General features: G+C 42.0%; 1 protein-coding gene across 5 annotated transcripts in view; it reads right to left on the bottom strand.

Annotated features, from left to right (window-relative positions):
- Nucleotides 1-23,955, bottom strand: part of NBAS (neuroblastoma amplified sequence) — a 339,068-nt gene that overhangs the window by 109,716 nt on the left and 205,397 nt on the right. For all 5 annotated transcript variants that reach the window (XM_029231716.1, XM_029231717.1, XM_029231719.1 and 2 more), the window contains 4 exons: nt 22,457-22,533; nt 21,930-22,067; nt 9,186-9,415; nt 4,857-4,967 (listed from right to left, as the gene is read on the bottom strand). In XM_029231716.1, coding sequence (XP_029087549.1) covers nt 4,857-4,967; nt 9,186-9,415; nt 21,930-22,067; nt 22,457-22,533 — 556 coding nt within the window. The remainder of the gene's footprint in view (nt 1-4,856; nt 4,968-9,185; nt 9,416-21,929; nt 22,068-22,456; nt 22,534-23,955) is intronic.

Raw genomic sequence — 23,955 nt, 5'->3', positions numbered from 1 at the left:
CAACTTGCCCACCACGTACACACTAGAAGGAGGTCACAGAGCCACGATTTAAACCCAGACCTGCAGGATCCAAAGACTGTGCACTTTCCACAAGACGAAAACAGGCTCCAAAATGCATCTTTTTGCTTATTACATTTTGTGCCAGTGTCAGGAATTTTTTCCTATCTGGGGGAAAAGTGGCCTTAAAAATCACAACATGGAAAGGAAGGTTGCAGATACATGGAAACAATTGCTTCCGTTTTGGTGATGGTACTAATTAGTTCTTCCATTTTTAGGACTGGAAGATTTCTTCTTATGTACAATGCAAATCACAGTCTCGGTCATGATCAGGATCATGGTCCTTTAGGCCAAAGAAAGATCAAAATTTTATGTATGGCTCAATTTTAAAAAATAAGTAAGACCTATGACCTGAATTTCTACATTCAACCTTCCTACTCTAAATGGATTTTTCCTGGTTTGAATTTTCACTTATCTTCTTTTTCAATGTTATAACATACTTTTAAGAAGCTAAGTTGCCTTAAATCCCCTCTCTACACACCAACTATTCTCAAACTCCTCAACTAAGTCAAGAAGAGAAGGCCAGAACTGAGAATTCTTCATCATATGACAATCTGGACACAAACCTGCCTATGAGCGACAGCAACCCTCAGGCAGAGATTCCGTGTCACTTGTTTCAATGCAGGAAAAGGTAGATGCATTATAGCTCATTCACCTCCCCACAGCTACAGCATGCTCTTGCCCATCCTTATACTTGAGACCAAAAGAATCCTACCAGGGAATATGAAATTGACTGTGCAAAACAGCACAGCACAGAGTCCCTTCCCAGGGCCCTGAAAGAGGCAGCACTGAACTAACCAGCAGAGATGAAGAGGTTTCACGATCTCTGCCACCCAAGCAAAATCACTTGGATAATTAATCCCCTGGGTGATGGAAAAAGTACCTACTGGAGTGAAATGAAAATGTAGGATGTATGGCCTTCAGGTCTGCAGTTTAAATAAGAAGGAACAGACGGACTGTTATCAAGGCTGACAGTGAGAGGCACTTCTGGCCCTTATGTAAGCCTTTGCTCACTAGGCCCCATGCACTCCAGCCACAAAGGCGTTCCTGTAGTTACTCAAAAAGGCCAGGAACGTCCCTGCCCGAGAAATGCCTGAAATGCAGTCCCTCTGCTTGAAATGCCTTTTCTTCCATTCTCCAATAGCGAGCTCTTTTTACGTCCGAGAGAGGCCTTTCCCATCTGCTCCCTGTGCATTTCCTTTATGGTACTTATTATGACCAGCAATTTATTTTTTAGTTGTTTTTAACTGTATGTGTGTGTGATGGGGGTCTCCCCAATTAGAATATAAGCTCTATAAAGGTAAGGATGTGTCTGTCTTGTTCAGCATTTAAACCTATGCTTGGAACACAAAGGTACTAGGAAAAAGATAATAATAATATTTAATGAATAAACAAATGTGGTCCTATTCTGTCAGCTAGAAACATCCTCTGCCATTTCAAAATGACCCCATATTCGAAACTTACAGACACACATGGAGTCAGCAGGACTGGTAGGAACAATAACAGGAATAATCTCGACAGCATTAAAGAGCCCCCGGCTATACGCTTTCCACGGATTCTCTCTAGTCTCTACAACCATACCAGGTGGGGATGGTGGTCCCCTTAACTGAGAAAACAGTGACCCAAGAGGATTAAGAGACGTGCCCAGGTACACAGTTGGGGGTATGGGCAGCAGAGCTGGATCTTGAAATGTGGCCTGACTCCAAAACCCATGCCCTCACTGGTAGTTAATGTTATCTGTAAGATGCACCAAAGTGTCTAGAACAGCCTAGAGGTGAAGATGGCTGTGAAGGCTGCAGTGAGTGAGAAATCAGCCCTGAGCTCAGGGAGCTGAACACGCCCTGGGAGAACCAGTGTCCGCCAGATGGAGCCGACTCCAGGTGTACACAGCCGCTCAAAGCCATCACTGATGTTGAAAACTACCAAGAAAAAGAAAGAAAATGAGGAAGAATAAGGGGGAAAAAGGAGACCGGGAACTCCAGTTTGGGTGTTTACGACAATTATCTCTTTCTTACCGGAGTGAAATTCCAGGAATAAACTACCATTAATTATGGATCATGTGTCAGGTACTGTAGGCTTGATATTTCACCAGGAAGTCGTTTAATTTTTATGACACCTCACTTAGAGTAAAGGAAAATGAGTTTCAGAGAATTGAATTCTCTTGTGCAGGGATACACAGCTGGAGAGACACAGGATTTGCTCTAGGTTTCTTGATTGGAAGGCTTCTGCTCTATTGCACAATGCTGCCTCACCCGACCTGTGTGTCTGCTTATCTGTACATTCGGTGAGACAAGGAAATACCTCCAAATTCAACCAAGAGGAAGGAGAACGTAAAATTATAGAAAAAATCAACTTCAGGGGGGAAGATGGCTTTTATAACGGAACAGTAATAAAAAACCCTAAGGTACAGAACATTATTTTTCTTGCAGCTCTGACCTATTAACTTCCCATTGGCATTGGCTCAACAAGTAAATATTGGGCAATTTCTATTGTACTAACAAGGCTGATCTTTAATACTTGTGTTACTAAGCTGAACTGAATAGTAAGGCAAACACCAGGCTTTTAAGTAAAGAACATGAAGCAACAAACCACTTGCTAAATCAATATTAGGTGTTTTGTCACTCACAAGTAATGACAAAACAGGAGGTAATGATTTTCTGCTTTTGTAATTTCCGTGCGTTTGTATAATCACACCACTATCAGGTATAATGATATGCTGGGAACCGTCTTGCACGTTACTAGAGTGCCTGATAATTTATAATATATTCAGAGACTAATGGAGCATCCTGTCTGTACAGACATGACAACCTTTTATGTCACATTCAACGAAAGGAAAAAGATATTTAATAAAATGCCAAGATTTTTTTACGCTAATGTGCGTATAAGAAACATTTATTTGAACATATTTCTATGCCTCAAAAATGGTGAAGTCAGTACGATATTTATCATAGATAACACTATTACCCATGTAGCAATTTCATAAATACTAAAACGTAGAGGGTACAATTTCAAAGATATTAATAAAAATTAAAGATGATGAGTTATAAGCAGGTCCTGGCCATTCAATACTACCTCCACTTCTTGAAACTATTCCTTCCCATGGCTTGCCTACAACAAGAGCCCTTCCTCTGGCTTGCTCTTTTTGTCCCTTTTGCTAGCGGCTCTTCCTCTATCACTAATTGTGGAAGGTCCCCGAGGTCTGTCGTAAGTCTTTCTCCTTTGCTCATTCTATGTTCATCACCCAAAGCACACCCACAACATAGCTTATTTATCATCTATGTGCACATGGCTCCCAAATTAGCATCTCCAGCTCCACCTTCTCTTTTGAATTCCAGATCTATAAGGTGCACTGTCTACTTGACCTTTCCTCTTGGGAATTTCAATGTGTATAACTTTTCCATTCCTTTGCCTTTTCCTCACCCTCCCCTGAAATACCTTGTGTCCTTAACTAGTGTTTTCTGTCTCAAATGATGTCACTGTCCAAGAGGCAGACCAAGTAAAATCCCGGAGATAATTCTTGACTCTTCTCCTTTCACTCACCTTCATAGCTAGTTTATTCTTATTAATCAATTTATTTATTACCATTTATTTCACCTTCCAGGTATCTCTGAAACCTATTCTCACCTCTCCTGTACTTTCAAAGCCCTCCTCCAGGCTATGGTCACCTGTCCTGCAGTCTATTACTACCATAGCTCCCGAACTGGTCCATATATGTCTATGCTGGCCTCCCTAAAATCTTTCCTCAACATTGTCGCCATAGTGATCTTATCAAAATGCAAATCTGATCATATTACCTCACTCTCTTTTACCGGAATCTTTAAATACCTTCCTATTACTCTTAGGAAAGAGCCCACAGCCCTGGATAGGGCTTGTACGGTCTGGCTGCAAGGTCTGGTTTCCAGGTTCTCAGCAGCCCCATATCACCCCGTGCTCCACTGACTCTCAGGGCGTCACCATACTACCCACCTGTTAGGCTCAAAGACATCATGTTCCATCCTGTCAAAGGGCTTTTGCACTCAACTGCTTTGCCTCCCTAGAAAATGCTTCCCATCTCCTTGTAGTGTACTTAATTTTGAGTCACTATTTAGGTCTCAGCTCAAGAGTTATTTCTTTAGGAAAGCCTTCCCTAACTATGCCAAATCCCCTATTTGGGCTCTCTTACACAGTGCCTATAACAGTTTTAATTTCACATTTGCTTATGTCATTATTCAATTATAATCTGTCTCCCACCGTAGACTATGAGTTCCAAAACAGCTGAAATTTACTGACTATTGTAACCCTAGCACCTAACACTGCTCCTAGTACACAAGAGATTGTCAATAAATATCTTCAAATAAATGAATGAATTAAAATCTCAAACTCAGGACTATTATTACTGAAAAACAAAAACTAAGACTACAGTTAGTTTATTGGTATGTCAGAGACATATGAAGAGAGACTATACAAAGACACTGGTCTACTACAGCTCAAAAGGAAAAGTGAAATTGAACAGTATGACTTCAAGATTCCTTTAAAATAGACTCTGAAAAGAAAGACACGGAAATAAACTTGCATAAGAGTTGTGTGCATGGGCTTCCCTGGTGGCGCAGTGGTTGAGAGCCCGCCTGCAGATGCAGGGGACGCGGGTTCGTGCCCCGGTCCCGGAAGATCCCACATGCCGTGGAGCGGCTGGGCCCATGAGCCATGGTCGCTGAGCCTGCGCGTCCGGAGCCTGTGCTCCGCAACAGGAGAGGCCACAGCAGTGAGAGGCCCACGTACCACAAAAAAAAAAAAAAAAAAAAAAAGAGTTGTGTGCTTACCCACTGTCGGTGAACAGGAACTCCAAATGGGTCATGAAAACTTCCCAACAGGAGACACTGTAGCGCTGGGCCAGAGAAAGAGCAATGCTGTAGACGTTCTCCTCAAGCGTCCTTCATGAACGTCCATCAGCCAGAGGGAAGGGGGAGGAGAGAAACACATGACCTTAATCAGCAAAGAAGACGCTCGTTAGGACCGCTCTCCAGCTGACAGGGGTGCAGCCAGCACAGTCCTTAATAAGACATTTCACAGTAAGTCAGGAAAAGTACACCGAAGGAATTTTAATGCTCTTTTTATCTCTGTGGTGCATTGCAATTAACCAAGGAATTGTCTAGATCAGTGGACCTCAACTGAGGGTGATTCTGTCCCCCAGGGGACATTTGACAGTGTCTGGAGACATTTTTGATTGTCACAGTGGGTGAGGAAAAGGAGAGAGCTGCTGGCATCTAGCAGGTAGAGGTCAGCGAGGCTGCCGACCATCCTACAATGCTCAGAACAGCCTTCCCAGAACAAAGAATGACCCAGTCCAAAATGTACTGAGATCAAAAAATTCTGATCTAGATACCAGAGCCTACAGTCAAAAAGCAGTAGAAAGGAAAGGGATCCCTACCCTACAGATAGATATTTGAGAAAGCACAGTTAGTCACTCAACAAATTTTTGTTTTCTCCATTGGGCCAGCTACTATGTTAGCTGCTGAGGGCATAAAAACAAATAAGGTATTTCTTGAGGAACTTACAGTCTAATGGAGGATGTGAAATGTGAACCAGGAATCAAACAGAATGTGGGGAGTGCTAAAAGAAATGCTACAAAATACTGTGAGGATGGAGACGAGAGAGTGACCAATCTGAGCTGAAGATCTGAGAGTAAACAAGGATTAAATAAGTAGAGGCTGTAAAGAGGGAGAAGAGACAGATGAGCTTCTGACAGAGGAAGCAGAAGGGGGCGTGGTGTCACAACCATGACCATACAGGCAAGCTGAAGGACCTGTATCTTATCCTGTAGGCAATGGAGAGTCAGTGGAAAGTTTAAACCAGGGAATGGTATCATCAGATTTGAGAATCTCTACGCATATAAGGAATTCTGGTCCAGAGCACCTACATAAAGGCCATTTTGGTAAGACTACTGCAAGACCCCTATTTCCCAGAAGTAGAGGAAATATAAGGATGGAATTCTTGGTTGGAAGAATGGTGGACAAAACCACAGAAACGGGAATGAAATACCTGTTATCATTAAGTAATACTGCTAAGACTGTACTTACCCCAGCTAAGGAAACCAGGACATTTATACATTTGATCAGTCTGGAGTTGGCAAATGTTTTCTGTGCAGAGCTCGATAGTAAATCTTTTAGGCTTTACCACCGTACAGTCTCTGTAGCATATTCTTCTTTCTATTGCTTTTTATTCTTGTTTTTCCACAAAGCTTTAAAAATGTAAAAAACATTCTATGCTCATAGACTATAAAAAAAGAGGCCAAGGACTGGGTTAAGTCTGTCAATGCCTGGATTATTAGGTAACTGTCAAAAATTATTTCTTGGGCTTCCCTGGTGACACAGTGGTTAACAATCCACCTGCTAATGCAGGGGACACAGGTTCTGAGTCCTGGCCAAGGAAGATCCCACGTGCCACGGAGCAACTAAGCCCGTGCGCCACAACTACTAAGCCGGTGCTCTAGAGCCCGCGAGCCACAACTACTGAGCCCATGCTCTAGAGCCCGCGAGCCACAACTACTGAGCCCGTGCTCTAGAGCCCGCGAGCCACAACTACTGAGCCCACGTGCCACAACTACTGAAGCCCGCATGCCTAGAGCCTGTGCTCGCAACAAGAGAAGCCACTGCAATGAGAGGCCCTCACACCGCAACGAAGAGTAGCCCCCACTCGCCACAACTAGAGAAAGCCCGTGTGAAGCAACGAAGACCCACCGCAGCCAAAAATAAATTAATTAAAAAATTTTTTTCTTAAAGTACTCATTGAATACCAATATCCACGCGATAGATGAGAATTCCTGGAGAACAGGCACCATTAGCAGCTCACTCTTCCTATTGTGGGAGTCTGGCACAGTGCCTGACACCAGGTACATGCTCAGTAAGTATTCACATCTTTATTATCTGATAAAAGTGGGAACTAACCAAACTATACTCTGCTCTCCTCAAAGTCACCCTAACCACTGAGAATGTAATAACTAAGATACAGAGACGACAAAGGACAACTATAATGCACTCACAGAAAACAACTGCCACTAAAGGGACATACAGTTAGGAAGAAAATAAAGAATGGTCACGTTTGAAGGTGGAGCTGCAAAACAGAAGGAAGCAGGTCCTTCGAGGATCCTTGTATGTGAGACGCTAAAATGCCATCTCCAAATCAGAACTGCTAACTCAGAAAACCCACAGACACTTTGAGACATTTTAAACAAGCCATCTAAAGACTGCTGTATATTTTTCTAACCAGCAGATTGTGGAGAAGATTCTATTATATATTTATCAAAAGCATATGTTTGTCCTCAGGACATACTTCAAATAGCATATACCAGCTGGATACTTAAAAAGAAAAGACAAAGACCAAGCCAAATGTAACTGATGATGTAAGGCGTGCCTTAACAACTTTTGTTCTGCATAGTAACCTCTCTTCTAAGAAACCATGAGCATGGCACCAAGGATTACCAAATGCCCAAAGAAAAAGCCCACTGGACTTGGAAATAGGAAGCCCAGGCTCAACTCCTGGCTGTGTGACCTTGAACAATGCTTTAAAGCTCTGTGGTTCTCAGATTCCTCTTCCAAAAGTAAGGAGGTTGGATTAAATGATCTCTTTGGTCACTTTCAAATTGGATATTAAATGACCCTGTGAAATTATGAACCTCCAGGAGAACAGAGGGGAAGAGAAAAAAAAATTCTATTATTTCTCTTCTTAACTTAATTCTGCTATAGGTTGTTCCTACTCTCTCGCTTTGATCTCTCTGTTCCCCGCCTCACTCTAAAGAGAATCTGGGGTGTCTTCTAGTAGGAAAGAAGCCCAGGCTAATATAAAACTATTACAGAGTACCAAGGTTACTTTGCCACTTTCTTTAAGATTTAAGAATAATGATGAAAAATAGCATATACCACTACCATAACCAAGCCTATCTTTGTTATTTTAAGGTAACTTATCAGGAGAGAGAAATAATCGTTAAACGTAACCACAATTTAACCTCGTTTCAAGGGCTGGAAGCCTAGACTGAACTGCATACCAATGCTTCCTTGAGAATTCAATCCAGCAGTGTGGGGAGGGCACATGGTGTGAAGATGTGATGCTTTTGGCATGTGGCAGATCAAGGTTAAAGTCACAGTTGTGATCTTTACCACCTATGTAAACTTGGGCCACTTACTTTATATCAATGAGCCTCACGTTCTTTAGCTGTAAGATGGGGATAACAACATTTTATGTCATACGGTTATCTTTAAGGGTTAAAAGATGTTTATAAAATAAAGTTTACAGAGCACCTAACACAGTTCCTGGCCCATGATAAGCACGCCACAAATTGGGGTGTTAAAAACAAAACATACCTCTAACTTAATAACCACTGTGGGTGAACACACTTTAAAAAACTTTTTTTTTTCACTTTCCCACCATTTGACATGTAATTCTCATTTGATCTGAACTCATCTGATCTAAAACAAAAAATGAAGACGAGTATAAAAACCAAGGGGAATTCCATACCTAGAAAGGGACCTTCCCAACCGTACCACCATCTCAGACAAGGGCTTGCTTTTCTCTTGAGAGTGGTAAGGGACAAAGGAAAGAATGGCAGCTGCTACAGGCCTCAAACAAGAAAGTGCTCAAGTGGTTAGCTCTTCTTTCTCTAGAAACCCAGGACAGATAAAGGTGTCCTGGACCAATAACACTCAGTCCCTCCTCTTGTACTAAGTCAACGGTACCTAACTTTTAACATACTGAGGAAATTAAACGGCCATGTAGTAGCAAAGTGAGACTCTAGCCAGGAATAAAAGAGAATCTTGTTTTTAAATTTCTATAGTAAGCTTGACACTTTTCACCCCTGATCACACTCTATCACCTCTAACATGGTACTGGTATTGGATTATCAAAATCATGGGAAGCTTTTTAAATAATTCCCATCCTTACTACTTAAATCTGCAGGCTCAAAATACCATCTGCATCACTAACCCATTTGGGAAGACACACACATCCCTCACAGGACAGGAAGAAGTAGGGGAAAGTCCTTTTTATAGCAACCATGAATGGGAATCTTCACAGGACTGTGACTAATAGTCCTGGTAACTCAACTTGTTCTTGTACGTTCTAAATCCATCCGTTTACGAGACCAGGGTATTCCTTACTCTGCCAGACCGAGGATGGTTTCCCGTTTGTACTGGTCATCTGCAGTAAACCGTTGCACATCCACACCCTTCCGCAGGCCCTGGAGGATCTGAGCCTGAGTGAAGTCCAGGAGGCGCTCGTTGTAGTACTGTAACTGCTTGGTCAGTGCAGCGAGCTCCTCGGGCCAGGCTTCCTGTCCGTATCGAGTCACATGCCTGGTGACCATCTTGATTAGCTCTTTGGGATCGGCCTATGAGTAACAAAAAGACTAATTAAAAAAAAAAAAAAAAAAAAGAGTAAAGTGGGAAGAAGATCATGTCTGCCGGGCACCTGTTTGACCCTTCACACCGCTGCCATTTATTCCAGGCTGACAACCACCCTGAGGAGGCAACTGCAGAGGCGGTACGTTTTGCAGACCACAAAGACGGGACACAGAACTGACTCTAGGAGCGGGTTTCTGGACTCCTGCTCTGCTCTTCCACCTTAAAAATCACCACCCACTTAAAGAATAATGTATGCTTGCTTTTTCAACTACCATCATCCTATACCAGATCTCTTCCCCAACTATCTGATCATTTATAATAATTCACCCTGGAAGTAATTTTTATCATCATTGCCCCTAGATAAATTTTCTTTGGACCATCTAAGTGTTCTCAATAACAAAGAGCTGCAGTTCAATGATTCCACGAGAAATGCCTAAGTAGCTAAGTAGAAGAATGTTTTCTCCAGGGATAAGTGAGGGGAAAAAGCCCCATCCCTGTTCCTGAAATCATAAATTTTTCTAGTTTCATAAGAAAGTATGCAACCAATTTTTACTCTGCTCAATTTGGGGCTCAATGGGATATTGTTCCTTAAATCTAGCAGCTTCTTTAACAGCAATACAATTATTCCAACAGAACAAAACCCAGAACTGAACGGCTGACAGGAAAGGAAAATAAGTGGTTAACCAACCACAATTATTTATATTAAAGTTGGTCCGGGTGTCCACAAAGCAACAGCAATGCAGCCATGATTCTGGAGTTACCTAATATGTGAACAACATGAACTCAATCCCTCCCAATTTCTGGGAAAATATGGCGCATATTCTAATACCAGCAAATTAGGAAGAAAACTCCAGAAATCTACCTTTGGTTCTCAGAAACACATCTAATTACCATAAGCCATCAGCATTTCTAATGTGTAAGCCATTATTCTGAGCTACACACGAGATTTGTCAATGTCGAGTCCATATTACCTAACCTAGCCTGACATTCTCTCTTGACCCTATTAAGGAACAATCTGGGAGTACCGATAAAAACCAATTAAAGAAATCTTCTTGGATCCCAACAGGTGGATTTAAGAAAAAGTCAACCTTACTCAATTTTTCCCCTACACCTAGGCAGACACTGAGTCTTACTCTCAAAAACCAGATACGTGTCTCAAGTCAAAAGACATTTGAAAACTAATGCTCTGAAGTAAGCGGCTATAAGACCACCTGTCATTCATTCATTCAAGTATTTTTTGTGCACCTATTATGTACCAGGTGATGTACTAAGATGTGACCCTTTCCTCCAAGAATTCAGTCTATGAGGAGAGACAATCAAGCAAACAATTATAAAATAGTGTGATACAAGTAAGCACAGGGTGCTATGGGAATACAGAGGAGTGGGACTTGGGCACATATCAAGGAGGTCTTCTTGGAAGAGTTAATTTCTAGGCTAACTGCTCAGGTATCAGAAGTAAAAAGGCCAGCAAAAAAATAGGGAGACAAATTCTAGTAAAAGGGAGAGTATGTGCTAAGCCTGGATGCCTAAGACCTGATGGGAAGATGGAGTGAATAAAGCTGATCTAACTGCAGTTAGAAGTGATTTGGGAATAGGCTGCATATGGCTGGTACTTCTGGAAATGGATATAGGCGAAGGAGACCCCATGCCTCAGCCAACCCCCTCCTACTTACGGACTGAAGCCCTGAGGCACCACCCTGAACCGCCCATCGGGGCAAAGCCCCCTCTGAAGCTGTCTGGTATAGGGATGCTGCTGGGGACCAGCCAGCCTGTCTACACCTGCTCTGCACCCTGGTGTGCTCTGTTGTTGCCTGCTCTTCTCACACCTCATCCAGTTAGCACTTGCCTGCCTAGGGAGAGAGCAGGTGCAAATATCCAATGATCAGGGTTTCAGGGCAGCAGGAGAGCTCTTCTGTAGGTGTTCTTTCAGGGAACTCTTTGGGTTGGTTTTGCACTCCACCAGCAAACCCACGTTCATCAAAACTGTGAGGAAGGCTTCTTTCCATATACACTCTGACCCTGTGGTTTCAGGTGAAAGTCCTCAGCCTCCAGTTGCCCAAAGCGCTTTGAGGGAGAGGCTACAGCCAGGCCGTCGATCTCTAAGTGTGACTCCCACCCCCACGCATGCAATTGACCACCTCCCCTTGCCCAAGGGTTTCTCACAGCTATTGCTCCACATTCATGTTTTTACTGTTTGCTTTCTGGCATCTCAAGGACTTGGTCCCTGTATTGGGAGAGTAGACTATATATGTGATCTCATTTCTATTCTCTTTGTATTCAAATACCATTTATGAAACAAATCCCCAAACCAGGTAGAGGGTTAATCTCCAAAATGGCAGCACATAGCAATAATGAGCATAAATACTGATATTTACATTGGCTTTTCTTTATCTCATAGAGAGCTTCAAGTCTCCACATACAACCTTCATTTTCATATGTGGCAAAAAACACCTATTCTCTCCTTTTGCGAATGAAGAAAATGGCATGGCAGACTGTAATAAGCGTGGACACAGAGAAGTTACTAGCTGACCTTGTGCAAGTTACTTAACAACTACAAATCTGATTGTCTCATCTATAAAATGGCAATATATATAGCTTGCATGGCTTCACAAAGCCTAAGAGACCATACACACACACACACACACACACACACACACGCACACACACAAAATACACAAACCAAGACCTGGCCTTTAGCAGGTGCTCCGAAAATGAAAGGGATTATGGAATTTACTCAAAGGTATACACCAGTTACACTTTACTTGCACCTCTATCGCACACTTTACATTGCCTTCTCTTATAAGTATTAAAACACAGCTTCCAGCAGGCAGAGACCATGGGTACTTAGTGGATTTGTCTTTCCTAGAGCACATTAGAGTTTCTTGAACAAGTCAGGTGTGGAGTAAAACGGAGACACACTGAACAGCAGTTGTAGCTTTTAAGTTAGTAATACTAGTTTATATTCCAGATCCTTCATTTAGCAGAGATGCAATTTGGGGCAAGTTACATCATGTCTCTGTTTCCTCATCTATAAGAGAGTCAACAAGCACACCATCCTCGTGGTTTGTTGGGAGGCACAAACAAAATATTTTAAAATGTCTTTTACTCTCTTATTATATGAAAGCAAATTGGGCCCAGCGCTTACTCCCAAGAAACTAAAACTAGTGATTGTCAAAGATGTACACATAAATAAATCACAGGAGGCACCTGAATATAAGAACCATTATAGAAACACAAACAAGAATGCTGGAAACTCCTTAGAGGGAGCAATGGACACCCCTGACTCTTCTGGGGCTCAGTTTCTTCAGATGTAGAACAAAGGAGTATCACAAGATGATCACCTTTCTAAGGCTAAAATCCTATGAATATATAAGAATTCAATCATGAAAATAAAATAAAACCTTGTAAATCCCTCCAGGTGTGGAACTGGGGAAGTTCTACATCTCATCTCATTGATGCCTCCACTAAACATCAGAACAGATTTCTTTGTTAAAAATACAATTTCAGACCAACAAATTATAACCAGTAGGTCCCTACACAGTTTAAACAACTTTCATACCTTCTCCTTTACTAAGTAGAAATTGTCTAGCCCCTCTGAATAATTTTTACTTCACATTCTCTGTGCATCAAATGTGTTCACTTTTCTAAGAAATATTTAAGAACAAATACCTAATATTTCAGTCTTCGGTATGGAACGGACATAGTGCTAAATATACATGAACTGAATCTCATTTAATACTAACAATCTTGGGGGACCAGAGTCTACTAGTACCATCCTCTTTAAGATGGGTAAGGAGGTGAGTAGCTTGACTAAGGCCATTCAGGGTAGGTGGCAAGGCAGGATATGACTCCCAGGCATAATGTCGCCCAAGAACCAGCCTTTTATATTTGTTGTGCAGGGGGGGTATCTCTTAAAATTATAAGAATCTTGACAAGATCAATGTACACACAGCTCCCACCAAATGTACATGAGATCTGGCATTTGAGTCCTGTTACAGATGATCAACTTTCAATGATGGCCTTAATGCTGTCATTCTATATTACATCAGGACTGACCTATTCTTTTAACACACACATTCTCCCTCTCATCCCTTTTACACATATACACACATGTGTAAATACAAATGGTCAGAGAGGACACACCATGGTAGGTGTTCAACTGGAGATCCTGGTTTGAGCTGTGTTTCCAAGCATTCTGTCTTCTCTAAGAATAACGGAGAGAGATTTAGAACAGAAAGAATTTAGAATATCATTTTCTGTTCAACCTCTTGATATAAATATACCTCCTTTTAAATTTCCATCCTAATAAGGTGGTGAAAAGGGGCATTCTATTAATTCCTTGATGATAGGTCTTCAAGGTTATGGATCAAACATTTGTTAAATGTGTAGGAATATTTTCAATACTTATTTATTGGTAAAACATAATACTAATTCTTTCAAAATCTTCCCAAAACAAAGAGCATTAGCTATGAGGAAAAAACATAGGAATTGGCATCAAAGAACCTGGATTGCTGGTTCTTCCTTCCTGAGCGTCAGGTTTTCCATTATTAAAATTAAGGCAATTTCCCTCTGATAGACTCTTCACAGAGACTGAATGAGAGTAGATGGATGGACATGTTGTAAGTTCCGGCTTTCCATGCAAATTTCTCATCTTACCATCATCACTACTAGTTTCTACCCCTTCCTTCAGGAACTTTACTGGTCATGATTACTTCCAATGTATGACTTAAATTTTAATAGTAATTCTTCCCCTGAGCTTATCACAATTTCTCTAAAAATATTCCCAAAGCATCCTCTACTCAGCCCAACACTTCATTTCATACATTCATTCATTCACGGCACAAGTGTACTGCATTAAAGTTTCTAAAGCACTTTCACATGATTTTCATTTGACCCTCATACCCACCCAGTGATGGGCACAGGAGACTGCTGTTGCTGTTGTACAGATGCCAACCTGCATGGAAGGCATCCTGAGCTGGGGTCCGGCAGCGAGGAAGTGAGTCCAACCCCCAGCCTCTGGCCTCGTGGGCACCCCACTCCATCAGCCCTTCCTCCCTATCCTGCCAGCGGGGCTCCCTCAATGCGCCACACCCAGCCTCACACCTGAAGTCATGAATTTCTGTGTGCAGAGTATATTCAAACCTCTCTTCCTCTGTTTCCCACCTAATTTCAATGATATGATCCATGGGTATGAAAGCTCCCGGCCTCTAAGAAACTTTTGAAGGACTTTATGGGTAGCTTCAGAATCTCCCATATTCTGGGGCTTCCCTGGTGGCGCAGTGGTTGAGAGTCTACCTGCCAATGCAGGGGACACGGGTTCGAGCCCTGGTCTGGGAAGATCCCACATGCCGCGGAGCGACTAGGCCCATGAGCCACAATTACTGAGCCTGCACGTCTGGAGCCTGTGCTCCGCAACGAGAGGCCGCGATAGTGAGAGACCCGCGCACCGCGATGAAGAGTGGCCCCTGCTTGCCGCTACTAGAGAAAGCCCTCACACAGAAATGAAGACCCAACACATAAATAACTAAATAGATAGATAGAGAGATAAATAGATAAAATAAATAAAATTAAAAAACAAAAAGATACTGCAAAAACTGAAAACATAAAAAGGCATCAAAAATTTAAAAAGTGTAGAGAGTTGGGCTTCCCTGGTGGCGCAGTGGTTGAGAGTCCACCTGCCGATTCAGGGGACACCGGTTCGTGCCCCGGTCCAGGAAGATCCCACATGCCGCGGAACGGCTGGGCCCGTGAGCCATGGCCGCTGAGCCTGCGCGTCTGGAGCCTGTGCTCCGCAACGGGAGAGGCCGCAACAGTGAGAGGCCCGTGTACCGCAAAAAAAAAAAAAAAAAGTGTAGAGTGTTAAATTACTCTAATTTTTCCCCCCAAATTTGGCAATGCAGTTCTTCTATGGGGTGAAAAAAATGCGATTTCTTTAAAGAATATGGTCAAGTCCCTGTAAAAACAAAATGCACATAAATATTTATGACACCAAAATGCTGGATAACTTCATCTACTACTTACTAGAAGAGGTAATAAAACCATTCAGGCTTAATAGTCTCCATTTCTTGGTAATATTGTTTGGAAAGTTTTGAACAGGTGGTATGTTTCCCCTCTAGGTTTGTTATTTGCTTGAAATAATTTTCTACTTGGCATATTCAATTAGTAGCTTAAGAAAACACATTTTAGAAATAGTTTACCATAAAGTTTTGAATTTCATCCCCTGCTGGGTTTGCTTCTCTAGCATATAAAACTAAAAGACACGTTTCCATTTTTAACTGATTTTATTTTCTGAAACTTTTTAAAAAGAATGATAGAGAAATCACAATTCAAGATGCATTTACATGGGGAGGGATAAACTAGGAGTTTGGGATTAGCAGAAACAAACTACTATATATAAAATGATAAACAACAACGTCCTACTGTATAGCACAGGGAACTATATTCAGTATCTTGTAATAACCTATGATGGAAAAGAATATGAACAAGAATATTTATGTATGCGTACGTATGTATGTATAACCGAATCACGTTGTGTACACCAGAAACTAACACAACACTGTAAATTAACTGTACTTCAATCTTTAAAAAAAGATGCATTTACAATAATTACGAAGGTAAGATATAAATGAAAAGAATCAAGGTACAGAAAAATGTGTATAGTTTACTCATATTTGCATAAAAAGTTATTATATAAATACACATATCCATAAACTATTTCTGGAAGTAGACAAAAGGGAAATACTTTTTGTTTTATCCTATTTTCATCATTTGAGGTTTTTGTGATGTGTGCATTAACATAAAGAGTTAATTAGGACAAATACTAGAAGAGAAAATTCTCTGCGAGTGACCATTTGCCAATCATCATTACAGGTCTCTAAAAAGAAACACGAACGCCCAGTGGGCTGCTTCAAAGCTCATCCAGGTTTGCTGCCGGGTGTGGCAGACTCGGGATGTGCTTCCCGTCAAGATGCACATGCTTTTTATCAGAAATAACACCACAAATTATATCAGTACTTTTATTCAAACCTAGTAATCTACCTATCATTCTAGCAGCTCAGAACTACAGGGGGTGGGAAGAGAAAATGTGAAAATAGAAACAAGCTGAACTGACAATCAAGTGGAAGCTAAGCTTCACAGAGTGTTATTATGTGTGGACAACAAATTGAAACCACTTTGGTTTCAGTTTCCAGGATGATTCGTCAGGAGTTTGTCATATCTAATTCCAAACCCAGCAGTGCCGTTTTATACAGGGGGAGATGCTGAAAAGACTCAAAAAATGAGTCATTAGGTAGTCAATGGACAACGCAAACATACTTAAAACATCCAGCTAACGTGCCCATCCATGAGGGGTCAGGGCTCGAAACTGTAAAACTGAAGGTTGTCCGAATCACAGCAGCTGGAATGATTCCTCAACTTATTCACATGCCAATAAACAGTCACTGAGTAACTGCAGTGGGTGAAGCCCTGGGGATTCAGCGACGATGGGATTCCTGCCCTCAACAAGATTACCACGAGGCGAGAGGACAGACGTGCATCAGCTACCATAGCCTAAAAGAACCACTCCAGTGGGTGTCTGGAGGAGAGCCGTGAGAGACGGAAATTAACTATACTACAACTTTAAAAAAGGATGCATTCACGATAATTACAAAGGTAAGATATAAATGAAAAAAAAATTATTTCAGGCCGGTATCTGCTGAGGCAGCAGAGAAGACTTCACACAGGAGGCTCTTTTGAGCTCCGACTTACCTATTGATAGTGGGAAGAAGAAGGAGGTATTTCAGGCAGGAGAATTACATCTGCACAGGCGCAGAGGTGTGGGAATGGATGTTAAATTAAGAGAAATATACATTCTGAACAGCTGGAGCATAGACCTCAAACGAGCTAGTGTCAGGATCATGGCTGCCGGGGTGAGGAACAGCCGCCAGTCCTCTGAGGGACTTCCCTGTCATACACAGGAGGAGAGACTTTAGCCGGTAGCCATCGCAGAGCACGTGAAAACATCCTCCTGGGAATGACCCGTTAGGAACTGTGGGCCAGAGATCACTCAGGTCCGAAACACAGTGACACACTGCTTCCGACACAAAGCTAGGGCGGCAGCACATCCAAGTAAAAGGCAGGTAAAGACTGGGGTCAGGAGCTCTAAGTGACAGGTGTCACCTTCTCCCAGAGCAACCCTGAGCAAGTAACCGCATTTCTCTGTGTCTTACTTTCTGCAACATGAGACTGCTCGACAGATCAAGCGGGAAGGAACGTGAAAGGTACTAAGACAGCCAATGCCTTCCCAGGGTTAGTCTGACCTTCCTACTGACCCCTGACAACTCTCGTTCACAAGCCCCCACTAAGCCTGCTACTGTCACACCCATCCTGACACCTTCCCAGCCAGAGAGAAGAGACCCCATCCGGTCACAGTGAAGTCTGGTCATAGACTCTATTTCTATGCTTTTCCTCTGCAGTCAGGCAATGCTTCCGAGCCTTGAATTTTATAGCGTGACATTTTAATACTTTCTTAAATATTTTGTGAAAAAACACAGCACATATGATGGGACAGGGATACCTCAATTCATCTGTTACAGATTCCACCCCTCGATCTGGAACGTTCTTCCCCTCCATCTTTCTGGTGCTATGCTCGTCCTTTTCGTTACTCAATTGAGGTCTTTCCTGAGCCTGTTTAAATCATATTCTACACACACAGTCCTTAACTTTCCTCCTGTTTTCAAAGCTCTTATCACAATCTAATAAAGTATACATTTTATTTACTTATTTTGTTTATGGTGCTCCTTCCTCAGTGGAATGTAAATCTGAAAAGGGCAACGGTTTTTACATATACTTTGCTCACGACTCTCTCCCCAGGATCTAGAATACTCCCTGGCATAAGTAGTCATCTGACAAATATTTGATAAACACACACATAATTCAATTATTTCATATGTACTGAAGAATTATTAATTTTCAGTAATCCACCCAGGGAACATTTGTTTACTACCCTTGATATGTCAGGTCCTGCTCTAAGCAATGAGGAAAACAATAAATACAACACAGACACTGGTCTCAAATAGCTCATTTTCTAGTGAGATGGAAGTAGATAAATTCAAAGTAGTAGAGTATAAACGTTATGAGGTAAGTAAAGGGCAGTAAAAACGTGCATAGAGGAGCACCCAACACAGCGTGGGAGCACGACAGAATGGTGGCAGGTGGTAGGAACCATGCCTTGGTGAGGTAAGACCTGAACCAAGCGCTAAGCAAAGAAATGCTGGGGAAACATTATAGGCAAAAGAGTACAACATACTGAATGCAAAGAAGAGAGAACACGCGGGCTGGCTGAGAAATTTAAGCAGCTTGGTACGGCTGGAGTGAAGGAACATGAAGTCGCAGAAACAGACAGAGGCCAGACCACCTGCTAGGGCAACAGGAAATCACTGAAGGATTGTAGACTCAAGGGAGGATGACCAGACCTCCATTTTGGAAAGACTTCTCAGACAGATGCTTGGAAAAAGATGCAAATGCCACAAAAAGGAAGAGACAATGATGTTTGATTGCATTTTACACTCTTCATCTCACCCTTCAGACTAACAACCAAATACTTTCCACAGAGTTGCCAAGAAGTCTCTGGAGAATTAGCTGGCTTGTGACCTAGCCGTGTGCCATCTTAACGCTATCAGAGGGCACATGTTTCTCTGTGGAGCAGCTGAGAAGTTAGAAATCATGTGTTGAGGCATCACCACTGGGCCACGTGAGCCTTGCTGGCTTCTGTTTGCCCTAGGCTTTAATGCTGCTTCCCGAAGCAATGACCCTGACCAGCAGCTGCCTTACACTACTGGGCCCAGAAAGGGAACGGCAACAGGTGTCAGGAACCACGTCACGGGGTGGGTGAGTATTCCAACAACCAGGAATCTGAGGCCAAGGCCTAGGGTGAGGCAGGAGACCTCCAAGGGACATCTTCAAAGGAAAGAACAGTTTGACAGGAAAACGGTGACAGGAACAAGACCAAGAGCTAAAGGGCAGCGATGGTGGGTTGACATAAGATGAAAGGAAGAAACGGAAATTGGTGTAAAGGGTAGAAAAGGGCAGGAATCAGGTTTCATCATTCTTCACACTATAACACCAGGCTCTACGTCCTTCACAGCTGGCAGTCAATCAATGCTGGGTCGATGAAAGGATGGGCAAAATATAAGACCTGAAAATAAAACACTCATACTTTCCGTTGGGAATACACAAGAAACCAAGATGGACACACCTTTACTTCCAACCCTCATCTTTCAGTGTTCTACTTCCTCTCTCTGCACGCTTTAGTCACAGAAATCTTAGGTGGGGTTTCTTACAGTGACTTCAGTATCTGAAGTAGGAAACAGTGACTGCCAGATATAAAGGCCAGGATGGAATTTACTGGTTTTCTCCTGCCTTACCTCTCTCAAAGACAGTTCAGGATTTGGGACTTACCTCTCTCAAAGACAGCTCAGGATTTGGGACTTACCTCTCTCAAAGACAGTTCAGGATTGGGGACTTACCTCTCTCAAAGACAGTTCGGGATTTGGGACTTACCTCTCTCAAAGACAGTTCAGGATTTGGGACTTTTAATTTTTGGTTCAAAGTAATTTACTATCGGGGAAAACAGGAAAAATACAGACTGCACTAGAACTTCCCTTCAAGAGGACTACTTTAAGCTTTTAGGTAATGAAACCGAAGATCAGGCCAAAATGGGGCTCTGCAGCCAGCTCTTTGGCTTCGGTCACAGTCTGAACATGTGGTCTGTCTGGCGAGGGTTTCCAGTCCTCTCACCTGCAGCTCCTCTAATCCACCTTTACGTAACTGTCTCTCATGGATTTATGGTAAGTGGTGAGTTCACTGAGGTCAGACAGCCATAATCACCTTCTCATCTCAAGACTCGCTCAGAGGCCGTGGCACACATAAGGTGCTCAGGGCGGGGTTTAGGGCTAGACCAGCTGACCAAGTGGCCTTTCAATCCTCTGTATTCATGAAAGGTGGAACACAGCGTTGGGCATGCAGTGTGAGCTTAATATAGATTACACACATGGGAATAGTTCATACTACATGGGAGTCCTGAGCCAATTATCCAGCACTTGTGTATGTACTACTGAAAAGATAAAGACATTTAAAAGCAGACACCAACAAACGCCATGAATACTCTTTGCCAGCCAACCAACTGAATGGAATAAGAAAGACACTAAGTAAGTACACTGCTCCAGAAATAAACCTGCCACACTTCCACCTATATAACCACTTCTTGCCCTCAATTATAACACAGTAGGTCAATTCCTTATTTCACATAGAAACATACCTGTGATATAAAAGCAAAACAAAGGAAAATTACTAGAGTATAGGATAAAAGTACTGCACAAAGCAGCAGTAGCTACTGAAAACAAAAAAATAAATTCAAAATTTCCAAAATAAAGTAATATATCAACTGGATAAAAAAAAAAAGAAGCAGCCCTTTTCTTGGCCAGTTTCATCCTAATATACCTATTCCTGAGAACAACACCCACTGACATTGATGATGCCCTTGGGAGAGTAACCTGCGTGGCACAGGGTTCCCCCACCCACCTTCCTCTTTTTAAATAAAAACTGATGAATGAAAGCCATAGATTTTGCCACGAATGGAATGTTTTCACATACTTAAAGGTTCTTAGATATGTTTTGGATGGCAGAGGCAGCTAGAACTTTGATACTCATGTGAAATTATTTCTTTATAGTCTACTTTGGGTCGGAGAGGAAGAATTCTGCCTCAGTAAAAACTGAAGCTTGGATTCGTACACAGAGTGGATTTGGAAGTCTGATCTATTTGCTTACCTACTCTTAAAGTGGTAATTCTCTTAAAATGTCCAGTATAAAAAGGAAATAATTTCCAAACACTGATGATTAAAGGTGGTGTATACAAGTAAACCTAGAGGGCTTCCATTTTCCAGCAGCATCTGGAACACTTCCGTGTCCACAAAAGAAGGCACGTGTAACTTGAGGCCACGTTTAGGTGCTCTAACTCAGAAATTAATAATAAAGTTAAATAAAAGTGTCAGAAGCTTGGTGGCAAGTAGGCATAGTGTGCCTCAACATTTCATCTGCATAATTACTACTCTCATATCTCTCTGGCTTAAAAATAAATAGAAGTGCAGCGCCGTTCAAAGAACTACATTGCCTACTGTCCTAAATTAGACAAAGCCATCTTCCTCTTGAGAAGTGAGTTAAAAAGCTAACTCTCCATTTCTCCTCTCCTTTAGCATTTCCTAAGAACGCTGTAATATAAAATAAATGACAGAAGAGTTAGGGGATGAATCAGCATTCACAATAAATATTAGAAACCCTACTTCTTATTAATTCCTGTAAAAGCAACTACGTATAACACAGAAAAGGCAAAGGCTGTCAGCCACTGGGAATACAAAGCACTCTGAATACAAAGTGCATCAGTCCCTCCAAAGAGGTAAACGTGTTTTAACTACTTTAGAAAGCTTAACCCTGCTCAATAACAAGATGGAAACCATGAGGACTCACCCTGTAAAGAGGATGGCACTTGTCCCTGAAACACGGAGCCAACCGGGCGTAGATCTGTAGGCTATAGTAATAGGCTGCCAGCTGGAGAGAGAGAGCAGAGTGGGGCTGCTTTTCAAAGCACCTGTTAGCGTCTAACACCTAGGAAGGGAGCACAAGAGAAACAGCTCAGCTGAAAGGAAATTGGCACAACCGTCATAAACCATTACGTTTCTAGTCCTTACTCTAGAATTTTGGTTCCAAGTTTCTATCATATCAACTAAAGCTCAAGCTCATCTTAATATGACTACATTAAAATTCAGAAGACATTATAAGGCAGATCCTATGCACATGAAAGTAAGATTTTAAAATCAACATTTCAGCTAACATTGTAGAATTCACTTTCCGGATACTGACCACAGTCCTTCCATCTTGCAAGAACAACCAGAAGGAAGTGAAACATATAACAAACAATTTACTGGTGAAAACCCCCAGTAAAGGCTTAGCTTATTCATTTTTAAGTCCTTGTTTCTTGGAAAGGGTAAACTTACCTGTGGTAAGGCAAGGAGATAAGCAAGAGCCAGGGTCATATCATTTGGTAAAGCATCGCTCGCCAGCTGCAAGAGAACTGAATGTAGAAAACATATATATATATTGCATTATATTATTAGAGGATCCATGTGACATTCATAGTTACTAAGTGTCATGACTTTAGTCCTTTATGATGTCAACAGTAATTCGTTTCAGAGAACTCTTTAAGATCATTTATGAAAGTCTATTCAGCACCATAGAAATAACAGACTACATGAAACTATGTTAAATGATAACCTTGCCTCAACTCAAATTATGCTGTTTGTTACTTACACAAGAGAAAACCCAATTAGTGCAGCTACAAAGTCTAAGTGCAAATAGATCAGTGAGGATGGTTTCTGCCAGCTAATCTTTTGGTTTTCAAGACCCAGACCAAGCTATAAAATTCTGGATGTCAGTGACAGCTACTGTAGAAAATGACCATCTGAGCATCAACGATGAGAGTAACAACACAGCTTTTTGTGAGTGCAGATTTAGGATAAATCTTCTGATTTTACTACAATTACGATAAGTGGTTTTGTTCTTTCTCTTCACCACACTCCACACTCCAAAACCAGTCTCTTGCTTTGATTATAGAACACCTTAAAATATCCCAACCATCTACAACTTTTCCACAAAAATTTTTATATAAGCAACGACCTATCAATGTCATGGCTTTAATAAAGGAGAGAACACTGCCAATAACATCTGTGTTTATATCCATTTTTTTTCCTTTTTTTTTTTTGCGGTACGCGGGCCTCTCACTGCTGTGGCCTCTCCCGTGCGGAGCACAGGCTCCAGACGTGCAGGCTCAGAGGCCATGGCTCACGGGCCCAGCCGCTCCGCTGCATGTGGGATCTTCAGAGACGGGGGCACGAACCCGCGTCCCCTGCATCGGCAGGTGGGCTCTCAACCACTGTGCCACTAGGGAAGCCCTATCCACTTTATATTAATAAGGAGGTATTCCATTTAGGGTCTCAAGTGACAAATACCAGGTAGTCACTGTAATCACAATGTAAATCTTTTATTTTTAAAGAACGGACTCTCCTAACCTTCACTAATGAAGGTAAACAGTATTTAAATAATTCAAAGTAAATATTTCACTTTGTAAATACACCATATAATTTTTTCCCAGAAGATTCACCTTCCTAATTGTGTCTTACTTGAACTAAAATTTAAAGCCATCCATATAATCTGAGCTCAGCTGACCAGTGGAGCCGTGGATGGGTGTGCGGTGAGAAGCCAGCTGCAAGCGGCTGGAGCGTCAGAGGCTGACCTAAAACTCAGCATGTCCTGCGCATGATCTATGGGGGAAGAAACTGAGCTTTCTCCACTGTGCCTCTGCAAAGAGTTCTCTAAATACTCACTTCCTCTGTGTTCTCCAAATCTCATAAACCAAGTTGGACCACCAGTCAGCCTCAGGCCTCCCAGGGAACTGTACTGTCCTAGAGATGTTTTCTGATCAAAAGCTACTCATTTC

The sequence above is a fragment of the Monodon monoceros genome, unplaced genomic scaffold (genome assembly GCF_005190385.1).
Source record: "Monodon monoceros isolate NGI ecotype Baffin Bay Population unplaced genomic scaffold, NGI_Narwhal_1 Super_Scaffold_19, whole genome shotgun sequence".
Classification (NCBI taxonomy): Eukaryota; Metazoa; Chordata; class Mammalia; order Artiodactyla; family Monodontidae; genus Monodon; species Monodon monoceros.
This window is presented reverse-complemented; position numbering and strand designations above follow the sequence as displayed.